The sequence below is a fragment of the Chlorocebus sabaeus genome, chromosome 22, assembly GCF_047675955.1.
Source record: "Chlorocebus sabaeus isolate Y175 chromosome 22, mChlSab1.0.hap1, whole genome shotgun sequence".
NCBI lineage: Eukaryota > Metazoa > Chordata > Mammalia > Primates > Cercopithecidae > Chlorocebus > Chlorocebus sabaeus.
The window spans coordinates 38,805,287-38,819,016 of NC_132925.1; the positions used below are offsets into that span (position 1 = coordinate 38,805,287).

Below are 13,730 nucleotides of genomic sequence, written 5' to 3' on the forward strand. Positions count from 1 at the left end.
CAGTACCTGAGAGAGGGCCTTTTTCTCACACACTGCCGAGAACCTCCGCAAACAAGGAAGAGGGTAAATCTCGAGGTGGCGATGCACAGAGCCCCGTGGCCTGGTCGCTCGGCGCGGGGAGGAGAAACTCTAGCTGCCAGAGCCTGGGAATCGCCTCTTCTCAGGAAATGGCGTAGTCCCTGCGCTCGCCTGCGCCCTGCAGGGTCAGCTGACGGCCATCCCTCCACTTACAACAGCGGGGCGGCCACTCGCCCTGACGCGCGCAGAGACCCGAACAAAGCCCGTGGGAATCATGTGGCGTTCCTGAAGGGTCACCTAGACGACCCAGCCCAGCTCCACCCACAGTGCCTGGCAACCTAGACCAGTCAGGGACGCGGCAGGAAATGGAAGAGCCTCCGCAGGAGGCTCTGGCTGAACCCTTGGAACATGAAAGCCCAGCCGCTCCCTCAAGTGCTGGCCACACTAATGGCCAGGAAGAAGACGACCAGAAGAACCAGGCTGAAAGGAAGGCAGATAACCACACTGCTCACAGAATAGCTGACCAGACTGCCCTAAGAGTGCCTAGCCAGGCTAAGTTCAACATATTTAGCCAAACTACCAATGGAGTAGCTGAACAAAATGGGCATAGTACACCTGGTCAGGCTGGCCACAGAGCATCCGACCCTGCTAATGTTTCTGACCTTAGAGCAGATGATCAGGTTGACCAAACACCATCTGAACAAACTGAAGGCAAGGCATCTAGCCAAGCTAATAATGTACAGTATGAACAGAGTGATGGTCAGGTGTCTGGCTTGACCGAGGAAAGAACTGCTGAACAGATTGAACGAAGATTATCTAGCCAGGCTGAGAGAGTAACTTCTGGGCAGATTGATGGTAGACTGTCTATGCCATCTGACCAGAGAGGTTCCAGACAGACTGACCACAGAATGTCAGGCCAGGCTGAGAGAAGAACTTCCGAGCATATTGGTGGTAGATTATCTACACAGTCTAACCGAAGAGCTTCTGAACAGACTGACCACAAAATGGCAGGCCAGTCCGAGAGAAGAGCTTCCGAGCAGATGGACCATAGAATATCTGACAAGGCTGAGGGAATAACTTCTGAGCAGATTACATACACATTATCCAGACTATCTGAGAAAAGACCTTCTGTGCAGATTGACAGTGGGTCATCCGTACCATCTGATCGAAGTCCTTCTGTGCAGATTGACAGTGGGTCATCCGTACCATCTGACCGAAGTCCTTCTGTGCAGATTGACAGTGGGTCATCCATACCATCTGACCGAAGTCCTTCTGTGCAGATTGACAGTGGGTCATCCGTACCATCTGACCGAAGTCCTTCTGTGCAGATTGACAGTGGGTCATCCATACCATCTGACCAAAGACCTTCAGTACAGATTGACCGCAGAATGTCAGGCAAAGTTAGGAGAACTTCTGTGAAGACTGACTACAGATTGGCTAGCCTGGCTGACCAAGGAACTTCTGAGCAGATTGACCTCAGATCGCATGGCCTCGTTGACCACAAAACATCTGTAAAGACTTACCACCAAGTGTATGGCAAAGCCACTGAACTAGCTGAACACCAGACTATTGACCAAGCTCACAGTAATGCTGATCAACCTCCAGTTGACAAGGCTGACTACAGTGAATCTGACCAGATTGACCACTTAGCAGACAGACAAGCTAATCACAAAGACCAACTGTCTTACTATGAAAGACGTGGCCAGTCTGAAGACAGGATATTTCCCCAGTTAGGCAATAGCAAGAAGGACAAAGAGGCTGACTACAGAGTACAACCCTGCAAATTTGAGGACAGCCAAGTAGACCTCAATTCCAAGCTTTCAGTTGAAATGGAAACTCAAAATACAACCACTACCCCAGCCTACCACTCAGTTGATGCCAGATTCACCAGTAATTTCCAAGCAAAAGACCAAGCCCTTTTCCCAAGACTCCCCTCCATCTCATCCAAATTGAACCATATTAGTAGTCAAGAAAAAACTCAAGCCGTAGTAACCAAATCTGTAAGTTAAATGGGCATTTGATACCTACCTGGGAGATCAGAGACCTAGACGGGGCCTGGAGAGTAGAAATAGGGGTATGATGGAAGGGCATATATTGCATCAAGGATAAAGAAAAAACCCACATGTTGTGGTATGTGTGACCCATAATTTCAGGAAGGGCAAAAGAAGGATGGGAAATAAAAGAGAAGTATTGCCTTCTCTACTACCCAAAGGCCGTTCAGGAGGGATTAAAAACCAGGATTCAGGAAACCTGCCTTTTAAGTCCTGGTTCTGCAACTAACTCTGTGATATTAAGTCATTTTCCCTCTCTGGGCTTCTACCAGGAGATGGGAATTTGGAGTCGATTAGAGATCCCTGCGAAGGGAAAAGTATTTGAAGTTGATTGGCAATGCCTAGGGTACCTCCCAGGACATGAGGTGCATTATATTGCACCTGGAGACCTGGAGGATTATCCAAGTCTCTCTTAAAAATGTGTCTTTTCTCCAGCTCCTGGTGTTAAGATCTCATTGACATCAGATTTCACTGATAACGACAATTCCTAGGCCCTTCAGATTTACTAAGGATTCTTTGGTGGGGGGATTTAAATTTCAGGATGAATTTTCAGAAATTGAGCAAGGAAAGAGTTATCGTATATGCAATCAAACTCGTAGAAGGTTCCCTTCTATAGTTTATGAAGATCCTTATCAAGTTTCACTCCAATATATGGAAAAACACCACATTCTGCAAATATTCCAGGTAAACCTCTCAATTCCTCTCTTTAATTGTAAGTTTTTCAAGAGGTACAAGAAAGGGCGTATTCTGTAAAAAGGGATATATTCTAATTGAGAAGTTAATAAGTGCATTAAGATGTAGTTACCATAAGTAGTAAATGATAAACATCAAATAGATGATACCATTGTATGAAGCCATTCAGAGGGATTATAGATCAGGTAGGTTGGTTGATAGAGAAAAACTTGGCCAAGGGTTAAAGAGCCAGTCTAGGAAGGAAGGACAAACTATTATCAACTGAAAAGGAGAGAAAAAGGCAATCCAGGGAGAAGTATTATACCATCACGTGTTGCTTAATAATGAGGATATGTTCTGAGAGTTCTGAAACATGCATCATTAGGCGATTTTGTCACTGTGTGAACATCGGTGTACATACACAAATCTAGATGATATAGCCTACCACACACTTAGGCTATATGGTATAGCCTATTGCTCCTAGGCTACAAACTTGTATTGTACATTATTATAATGAATACTGTAGGCAATTGTAACACAGTGGGAAGTATTTGTGTATCTAAACATAGAAAACATACAGTAAAATTACCATATGAGAGATAAAAATGGTACACCGCTATGGAGTACTTAACTATGTATGGAGTTTGCAGGCCTGGAAGTTGCTCTGAGTGAGTCAGTGAGTGAGTGCGTGGTGAGTTAGTGTAAAGGCCTTGGATGTTACTGTACAACACTGTAGACTTTAGAAACATTGAACACTTAGGCTACACTAAATTTTTTTAACATGTTTTTCTTCAAAACTAAATTAACCTTAGCTTACTATAACTTTTTAAATTTATAAACTTTTAAATTTTTTAATCTTCTGTTTTGTAATAACACTTAGCTTAAAATACACGTTGTACAGCTATACAAAAATATTTTTCTTTATATTTTTATTCCATAATCTTGGTTCTATTTTTTAATTTTTTTTTACTTTTATTTTTCTACTTTTTAAACATTTTTGATTTAAAACTAAGACACAAATACACACTAACCTATGCCTACAGGGTCAGGATCATCAGTATCACTGTCTTCTGCCTTCACAATTTGTCCCACCGGCAGGTCTTCAGAGGCAATAAATGCATGGAGCTGTCATCTCCAGTAATAACAATGCCTTCTCCTGGAATACCCCCTGAAAAACCTCCCTGCTGTTTTACAGTTAACTTTTTTAAATAGGTAGACAGAGTACATTCTAAATAAATCACATAGCAAGTACATAAACCAGCAACATAGTCATTTATTTTCAAGTATGATGTACTGTCATAACTTCATGTGCTATATTTTTATACGACTGGTAGCAAAGTAGGTTTGTTTACACCAGCATCACCACAGACACATGATTAATGTTTTGCACTATGGCATTATGACAGCTATGACAGCTATGACGTCACTAGACAATAGGAATTTTTCAACTCCATTAAAATCTTGAAACACATCACTATATGGAACATGACTATACTTTCAAAAGATGACCAATCTCGTAACCATCTAAGAATCCACATGCTCTAGAGGGGAAAAGAAATACTTTAAAATTGCTTCTAATTCTTCAAATTACAAATCTCATTGACCTCAGTATGTGGTGCTGGAACTTGTGGTTAGAAAGGTGTAAAATAAGAATGGCTTACCTCAAATGAAAACCTTTAAACCGAAAATTTTTGAATGTAAAGAAGTAGAGCATAGAGGAAAGAGAACAGATTTTGTAATCTGTTAGCCCAAGGCTCAAATCCTAACTTTGCACTTCTTATCTTTGTGATTTGGGAAAAATTACTTAACTTTTGTGAACCTAAGATTCCTCACATAAAATAAGGATAAGTGATGTCTACTTCATTAACCTTGGTCTATGCCTTTTCCTTTTTCAAATGTCTTTTTGTTGGAAGAGTACTAATGTCTGGGTTTTTGGCTTTAATTAAAGAACTACTAATTATTAAACTGAAGGATGAAATCTGTTGAGACTTCCATTGAGACAGTAGAGTTTTAATCATTTTATAATTTTCTTCACCTGTGAAGAAAAAAATGCTTATGCATGCAACATTGTTATACGAAAAAATAGTAATTAAATATGTGTTCAACAGAAATAGATATAAAACATATAATGGAATGATGTTGGTGCCTTAGATAGACCTGAATATTTTATCCTGAAATTTGCCTGATTGTTATGCCCCGCAAGTGAGAATTGTGCTTACTTTATTATAATTTTTTAATTTATTCACTAATAACAAAAGTATGGAAGTGAATCTAAAGTTTTATATATACTTTTTCATAATATTATAATACTGAACATCATTTTTGCCATTTATAATCAAATGTCTCAGAAGGAAGTTTCTATGCAAAATTGTGCAGTGTTTTAAAATTTTTATTCAAAAAGTTTTTCTCGTACTGTTCTTCAAAGCAAATAATTTATTAATTTCTCAATCTAGCAAGATCACAATTCTCAAAACAAATATTTTCTTCCAAACTTTCTCACTATCTCTTTGATCTTGGAAACTAGTGAAAATATCAATTGCTATTTATACTAAATTTTTATTTCTCTAAATTTTACCTTAATTTGCCTAATTTTATTGGTAATAATAAAGTAAGCTGTTACTTAATTTCTTCAAAATACCACAGTGAGCCGGAAATAGTGGTGTGCACCTATAGTCCTAGCTACTCAGGATGCTGAGGCAGGAGGATTCCTTGAGCCCCGGAGTTTGAAGCTGTAGTGAGCTATGAACTATGATAGTACCACTGCATTCCATCTTGGGTGACAGAGTGAGAACCCATCTCTGAAAAAAACAAAAGCTATGGTATGTGTTAGGTTAGTGGGAGAGATAGCATCAAATATAACCTGACCACATAACTTTTGCTCAGAGCCATAATGTGTTGCCTTATGCTCTCTCTCTCTCAGCAGATTACTGAAAACTTAGTCTATGAAAAGCCAGAGGACCCCCTGAATTTTATGCTGTGCCAGGTATAGAATTGGAGAAAAAGAACAACTTTTTAATTCTCTTTATTGTAAAATACAGCACACATACAGCAAAGTGTATAGAACAAAGTACGTACAACTCTGAATTCTTATGAAGTAAACATACCTTTGATTACCATTCAAGTTTAAAAAAAAAAAAATAAAACATAACCAGCATCCCAGAAGGCCCCCTCCTTTCCCTCACAGTTATTACTTCCCACAAAAGGATTCTTTATGACCTTTATGGCAATGACCTCCTTGCTTTTCTTTATAATTTTATCACTAAACCGGAACCATGAAACACTTGTGTTTATATTTGTCAGCTTTTGAACTGTATATAAAGGGAACCATATCGTATGTAATCAATTGTATCTGGTTTCTTAAAATTATGTCATTGGGATTGATCCATGCTGTTGTATGTGGCAATAGTTCATTCATTTTAATTGGCAGGGGTGTCCAATCTTTTGGCTTCCCTGGGCCACTTTGGAAGACAAATTGGGGCCACACGTAAAAGACACTAACAATGATAGCTGATGAGCTGATGAGAAAAAAAAAAAAGCCAAAAAAAATCTCATAATATTTTAAGAAAGTTTACGAATTTTTGTTGGGTCTCATTCAAAGCTGTCCTGGACCACATGCAGCCCACAAACTGCAGGTTGGACAAGCCTGCTGTACAGTATTCATTGTGTAGAATACCATAATGTATCCTACCTTCAATGGGAATTCAGGTTGTTTCCAACTTGGAGTTATTACAAAAATTTTTGCTGTAAACCTTCTTGCACATGTCTTTTGGTAACACATTTCTCTTGAATGCAGACCTTGAAGAGTAATTGCTGGATCATAGGGTATGTGTTTCCTCAGCTTTAGTAGATTATTTCAAACAATTTCCCAGAGTGATTATACCCATTTATGTTCCCACCAGCAGTGTATAAGAGTTCCAGTTGTTCCACATCCTTACCAATGCTTACTACTATCAGTGTTTTTAGCATCAGCCATTTCGATAGGTGAATAGTAACATATCATTGCAATTTCATTTTACTTTTTCCTGATTACTAAGGCAGTTGCATATCTTTTCATTTCTTTATTGGCCATTTGGAAATACTTATTTTTCTATTGTATTGTTTGTCTTTTTCTTAATCATTGGTACAATTTTCCATATATTCTGGTTATGACTTCTTTGTTAATTATGCTTGTTGCAGGTGTCTTTCCACTGTGTCTTCCCTTTATTTCTCTTAAATGTATCTTTGCGTGAACAGAAATTATTGATTTTAATATAGTCAAATTTAACCATCTCTTGTTTTATGATTAGCATTTTCAGTGTCCTATTTTAGAAGCTTCCCCTTAGCCCAAGCTCTTGACGGGCTGTGTCGCTCAGGCTGGAGTGCATTGGCGCAATATTGGCTCACTGCAGCCTCCACCTCCCAGATTCAAGGGATTATCCTGCCTCCCGAGTAGCTGGGACTACAGGCATGCGCCACCCCGCCCGGCTAAATTTTTTGTATTTTTAGTAGAGACAGGAATACACCATGTTGGTTAGGCTGGTCTTAAACTCCTGACCTTAAATGATCCGCCCACCTTGGCCTTCCAAAGTGCTAGGATTACAGGCATGAGCCATAGCACCCAGTCGACCATAGTTTTCCATAATATCTCATGAAAGTTTCTTTGTGGTTGGTCTTTTTAAAGAGCAGGGGGTGGGGGTTGGTTTTGTTTGTTTGTTGCCTTTCACATTTATATCCACAATTGGTCTGGAATTGATTTTGTGCCAGGTGTAAGGTGGGGTCAAGTTTCATTTTCTTCCAGTCAGATATCGAGTTGACCAAGTGCCTTTTAGTAAAACAACTATATCTTCCATATTGCTCTACTTGAATTATATAGTATATTTGTCCATCTTTGCTTCAAAACAAGACCGTCTTATTGCTTGTACAAAGTACAATTAAGCTTTTTGTTGATCTTATATCCAGCAACCTTACTAAACTCAAATTATTAATTCCAATAATGTATGTGTTTATTCTTTAGGTGTTTCTACAGATATATGTAAAAGTAACAGTTTTATTTTGGCCTTTACAATCCTTTTCCTTTTTTCCTCCTTGTTTTATTGCATGTATGATATATCTTCTCTTTGACTCTTCAGATCCACCTTCCTGTCTTCTCTACCACAAAAATACTAACTTGGAATTACCAAATCAACAGGCTCTCATTCCTTCTGACTTCCAATTGGGTTAAGCCAATGGAAAACCCTGGAAGATGATTATAAGGAGGAAACAAGGTGAAATCAGGTTTATTCTCCTGGCTTTCTCCCCTAAGAGGTCACCTTGATCTGTCTGTCTTAAGCTGTCTCACAGTATCTTATTTTATATGACTATTTTCTTCTGAATTCCAGCAATGTTCTCTCTCCTTGACCCTTCAACCCTAAAGTAAGTTCAACTGCTACTAGCTTTGGATTATTATTTATATTATTATTATTATATTTGGATATTGTCCCATGTGACTCCCCCTGCCTAATTCTTTTCAAATAGCCCATTTATAAATAAACTCTCACTGAATTCTATTATAAGTATGCCATCCATTTCCTGTTGGAATGCTGACACTGGTTAGGGATGTCCTGTTTAATTAATGCTGAATAGAAGTAGCTACAGTGGTTCAACTTACTTGCTTTGGTACTTTTCTCACTGATACATAATAGTTGCACATATTTTTAAGGTGCATGTGATATTTTCATACATATATACAATGTGTAATGATCAAATCGGATAATTGAAATATTTACTACCTAAAACATTTATCTTTTTTTTCTTTTGGGAACATTATAATTCTTCTCTTCTAGCTATTTTGAAATATACAATAAAATATTAACTATAGTTTTCTCACTGTACTAAATATGAGAACTTATTCCTTTTAACTGTATTTTGTACCCATAACCAATTTCTCTACCTCTTCCCTTCCCCTTTTCCCTTCCTAGCCTCTGGTAACCATGAATCTATTCTGCCTCCATGAGATCCACATTTTTAGATCTCATATGAGTGAAAACATGCAATATTTGTCTTTCTGTGCCTGGCTTATTTCACTTAACATGAAGACCTCCAGTTCCATCCATGTTGCTGCAAATAACAGGACTTCCTTCTTTTTATGTCTGCATAGTATTCCGTTATATATATGTGCCACATTTTCTTTATCCATTCATGTGTTGATAAACACTTAGGTTGATTCCTTACCTTGGATCTTTTGAATAGTGCTGTAGTAAACATGGGAGTGCAGATATCTCTTCAAAACACTGATTTCCTTTCCTTTGGAAATAATAGCCAGCAGTGGGATTGCTCGACTATATGGTAGTTCTGTTTTTAGTTTTGTTTAGAAAACTTGATATGTTTTTCATAATGGCTGTAATACTTTACATTTACACCAATAGTGTGAAGTATTCCTCTTTCTTTGTATCTCCACTAGCACTTGGTTTGTTTGGTGGTTTGGTTTTTCTTTTTTTTTTAGTTGTTTGTTTTTTGGTCTTTTTGATAATAGCCATTCTAACTGGGATGAGATGGCATCTCATTGTGGTTTTGATTTGCATTTCCCTGATGATTAGTAATATTGAGCATTTTCCCATTATGTGCCTTGACCATTTGTATATCTTATTTGGAGATATGTATATTCAGATATTTTGCTTTTTTTAAGTAGTGTTATTTTTTGCTGAGTTGTCTGAGTTCCTCTAGTTATTAATCCTTTGTCAGATGAATAGTTTGCAAATAATTTTTCCCACTTTGTAGGTTGTCTCTTAACTCATTTTGTTTGCTGTGCAGAGAAGCCTTTTTTAATGAGGCTAGATTACTTGAGATTACTTGATGTAATCTCATTTGTCTAGTTTTGCTTTTGTTGCCTGTACTTTTGAGGTCTTACCTAAAAATCTTCATTCAGATCAATGTTCTATTGCTTTTTTTCCAATGTTTTATTCTAGTATTTTCGAAGTTTCAGGTTTTACATTTAAGTCTGTAATCCATTTTGAGTTGATTTTTGTATATAGTGAAAGATAGGGATGTAGTTTTATTCTTCTGCATATGGACATCCTGTTTACCAAGCACCATTTATTAAAGAGTCTGTTCTTTCCCCCAATATATATTATTGGCATCTTTGTCAAAAATTAGTTGACTGTAAGTGCATGGATATATTTCTGAGTTGTCCATTCTGTTCCATTAGTCTATGTGTCTGTTTTTATGCCAGTACCATGCTGTTTTAGTTACTGTAGCTTTGTAGTATAATTTGAATTCATCTGGTGTGATACCTTCTAGTGTTCTCTGATAGTTATTTGTATTTCTGTGGGGTCAGTGGTGGTATCCCCTTTATCATTTCTCATTGTGTTCATTTGAATCGTCTCTCTTTTCTTTTTTATTACTTTAACTAGCAGTCTATCTATTGATATTTTTTTTTAACCAGCTCCTGAATTCATTGATTTTTTGAAGGATTTTTTGTGTCTCTATCTCTTTCAGTTTCACTCTGAGCTTGGTAATTTCCTGCCTTCTACGGGCTCTGGAGTTTGCTTGCTCTTAGTTCTCTAGTTCTTTAAGTTGTGATGTTAGGGTGACAATTTGAGACCTTTCTAGCTTTTTGATGTGCATTTAGGGCTATAAATTTCCCTCTTAACACTGCTTTAGCTATATCCCAGAAGTTCTGGTATGTTGTCTTTTTGTTCTCATTGGTTTCAGATAACTTCTTGATTTCTGCCTTAATTTCATTGTTTACCCCAAAGTCATTCAGGAGCAGGTTGTTCAATTTCCATGTAGTTGTGTGGTTTTGAGTGGGTTTCCTAATCTTGAGATCTAATTTGATTGGACTGCAGTCTGAGAGACTGTTATGATTTCACGTCTTTTACATTTGCTGAGAAGTGTTTTACTTCCAATTATGTGATTAATTTTAGAGTAAGTGCCATGTGGCACCAAAAAAATGTATATTCTGTGTTTTAAGGTGGAGAGTTCTGTAGATATCTATCAGGTCCAGTTGGTCCAGAGCTGAGTTCTAGTCCTGAATATCTTTGTTAATTTTCTGTCTCAATGATCTGTCCAATACTGACAGTGGGGTATTAAAGTCTCCCACTATTGTTGTATGGGGCTCTAAGTCTCTTTGTAGGTCTTTAATAACTTGTTTTATGAATCTGGGTGCTCCTGTATTGAGTGCATATGTATTTAGAAGAGTTAGCTCTTCTTCCTGAATCAAACCCTTTACCATTTTGTAATGCCCTTGTCTTTTTTGTCCTTTGTTGGTTTAAAGTCTATTTGGTCAGAAACTAGGATTGTAACCCCTGCTTTTTTCTGCTTTCCATTTGCTTTGTAAATTTTCCTCCATCTCTTAATTTTGAGCCTGTGTGTGTCTTTGCATGTGAGATGTCTCTTGAGTTCAACACACCAGTGGGTCTTGTCTTTTATCCTGCTTGCCATTCTGTGTCTTTTAATTGGGGCATTTAGCCCATTTACATTTAAGGTTAATATTGTTATGTGTGAATTTGGTCCTGTCATCATCATGCTGGCTAATTTTGCAGACTTGTTAATGTAGTTGTTTCATAGTGTCGTTGGTCTGTGTACTTTGGGGTATTTCTATAGTGGCTGGTAATGGTTTTTCCAATCTTGTGCTGAGAGGTCTGCTGCTAGCCTGATTGTGTTCCCCTTGTAGGTTCCTGATCTCTCTCTCTGGCTGCCTTTAAGATTTTTTTCTTTTATGTTCATCTTGGTGAATCTGATGACTATGTGCCTTGGGGATGGTTGTCTTGTATGGTATCTCACAGAGGTTCTCTATTTTTCTTAAATTTTTATGTCCACCTCTGTGGTAAGATTGGGGAAATTTTCATGAACTATATCCTCACTGTTTTCCAAGTTGTTTATTTTCTCTCGTTTTCTCTCAGGAATGCCAGTGAGTCATAGATTTGGTCCCTTCACAATCCCACTCTTTTTGGAAGTTTTATTCATTTTTTTAAATAAAAAATAAAAAACTTTTGTCAACTGAATTGATTCAAAAAACTGGTCTTCCAGCTCTGATGTTCTTTCCTCACCTTGGTCAATTCTGCTGTTAATGATTCTAACCGTATTAGTCATTCTTGAAGTGAATTCTTCAATTCTATAAGTTCAATTTTGTTCTGTCTTAAAATGGTTATTTCATCTTTCAGTTCCTAAAATGAATCATTTTAGTGGATTCCTTAGGTTGGGTTTCAACTTTCTGCTGGATCTCAATGATCTTTCTTGCCATGCAGATTCTGAATTCTATGTCTGTCATTTCAGTCATTTCAATCTGGTTTAAAACCATTGCTGGGGGACTAGTCTGTTAATTTGGAGGTAAAGGGTCACTTTGGTTTTTGGAATTACCAGAGATTTTGCATTGATTCTTTCTCATGTGTTAGGGCTAGTGTTTCTTTACCTGTGATGGGAGTTGAGTATAATCAGTTGGCTTCATTTCTGCTTGCTTTCAGAGGGCCAATGCTCTGTGCAGGATTTTTGTGGCTGGGTTTTTACTTTAGGTTTCACAGATGCTGTATACTGGCAAAATATTTTTAGTGTTATAATTTGGGCTGAAATCCAGTAGTGGTGCTTAAGAGTAGTAGCCAGCAGATAGGCTGTTAGCCCTCTGCTCTTTCGTATTTTGACACATTCACAGTAGTGCTCTGCAGTAGAGGGGAGAGAGATGACCACTCCCCCTCAACTAGGTTCACTCCTGGAGTTTGGGGTAGCTGTCACCAATCACTAGCTCTGTACCTGCCTTTCCTTTGTTAGGTGTTCTGGACTGCAGGGCTCCCTCAGGCATGGAGCCACAGCTGGCAGTCAGGTCATACCCTTCCCTAACTGGCCCTGTGGCGGGAGGCACACCCGCTCCCCCACCAGCCTGAGAACCTGGGTGTCTCACCCCTTTCATTGTTCTGAGAATTTCCCTTTGCTTGGGAGCTGCACAAATCAGTAAGTCCCACCTAGCTAGGAATAGCAGGGGTGAATGAAGTCACTTTATCCAGGCATATCCTGGGGGAACACAGAGCTGTGCCCACCCATAGAGTTCAGGCAGAGGTGTGGCCACTGTGTGGAAGCTCCAGCCAGGGAGTGTTGCATGTCTAGGAGCAGTGGTTGGGTGGAGTAATCTGGCCCACCATCCAGGTGCTTCCTGGGAGAACACGTAGCTGCACTGCCCACAGAGTTTAGGCAGAGGCAGGTCTTCTCTGCTGGAAGCCCCAGCCAGCATGTTACACTTGCCTAGGAGCAGCAGGGGTGGGTGGAGTAACCTGATCTGCTGTTTGGGTACTTCCTGGAGAAAAGCAGGAACTGTGTCTCCTGCCAGAGTTCAGGCAGGTGTGGGACCACTGTGCTGGAAGCTGACACTGAGCCTTATCTGGTGACGGGGAGTGGAGCAATCTGACTACTCTCTGGCAACATGATTGTGGCCTTTATTGGGGCTATGGCAGCTTGCACCAGGCTGCTCCAGCACCCAAGGCCTATGGGTGTCCCTGTGGACTTTAGTGTTGCTTCTGCAGAAACTCTAGATGACTCTCAGTATCAGTCTAGAGACCCTGCGGGAGTCATGGGTGTTCTTCCATTCCTAGGATTGCGTAAGTCCCTGTAGGTAGTGTGGATCCCCTGGGGGTTCTCACCCCTTCCCCTTATTGGGGAGCTTCTCTTGCCTCCAGGCCAGTCGCAGGTGACTGGCTGCTCAGCTTTGCTCTTCTCTGTTTTCTATGTCCTCTCACTCCCTTGATGGATCCCCATGTGGTTTCTTCAGTTCATTTTTTTTTACTTTCTATCTGTCTTCTATTTCCTATACTTTCCTTCATTTCCAGTGTATTTTCCTTTATTTGATTGAGCATAGTTAGTTATTATAGCTGCTTTAAAGTGCTTGTCTAGAGCCAAGTGCAGTGGCTCATGCCTATAATCCTAGCACTTTGGGATGCCAAGGTGGGCAGATCACTTGAGGCTAGGAGTTCAAAGTCAGCCTGGCCAACATGGTAAAACCCTGTCTCTACTAAAAATACAAAAAATCAGCCAGCTATGGTGGCAGGC

At 39.2% G+C, this 13,730-nt stretch overlaps 1 protein-coding gene across 1 annotated transcript; it reads left to right on the plus strand.

Annotated features, from left to right (window-relative positions):
• The first annotated feature begins 383 nt into the window (after positions 1-383).
• Positions 384-5,730, plus strand: TEX55 (testis expressed 55). Its single transcript, XM_073009617.1, has 5 exons — positions 384-933; positions 1,030-1,165; positions 1,307-2,018; positions 2,610-2,753; positions 5,662-5,730. Exons 1-5 carry the CDS (start codon positions 384-386, stop codon positions 5,728-5,730), a joined length of 1,611 nt encoding a protein of 536 aa, XP_072865718.1.
• Positions 5,731-13,730: the final 8,000 nt, after the last annotated feature.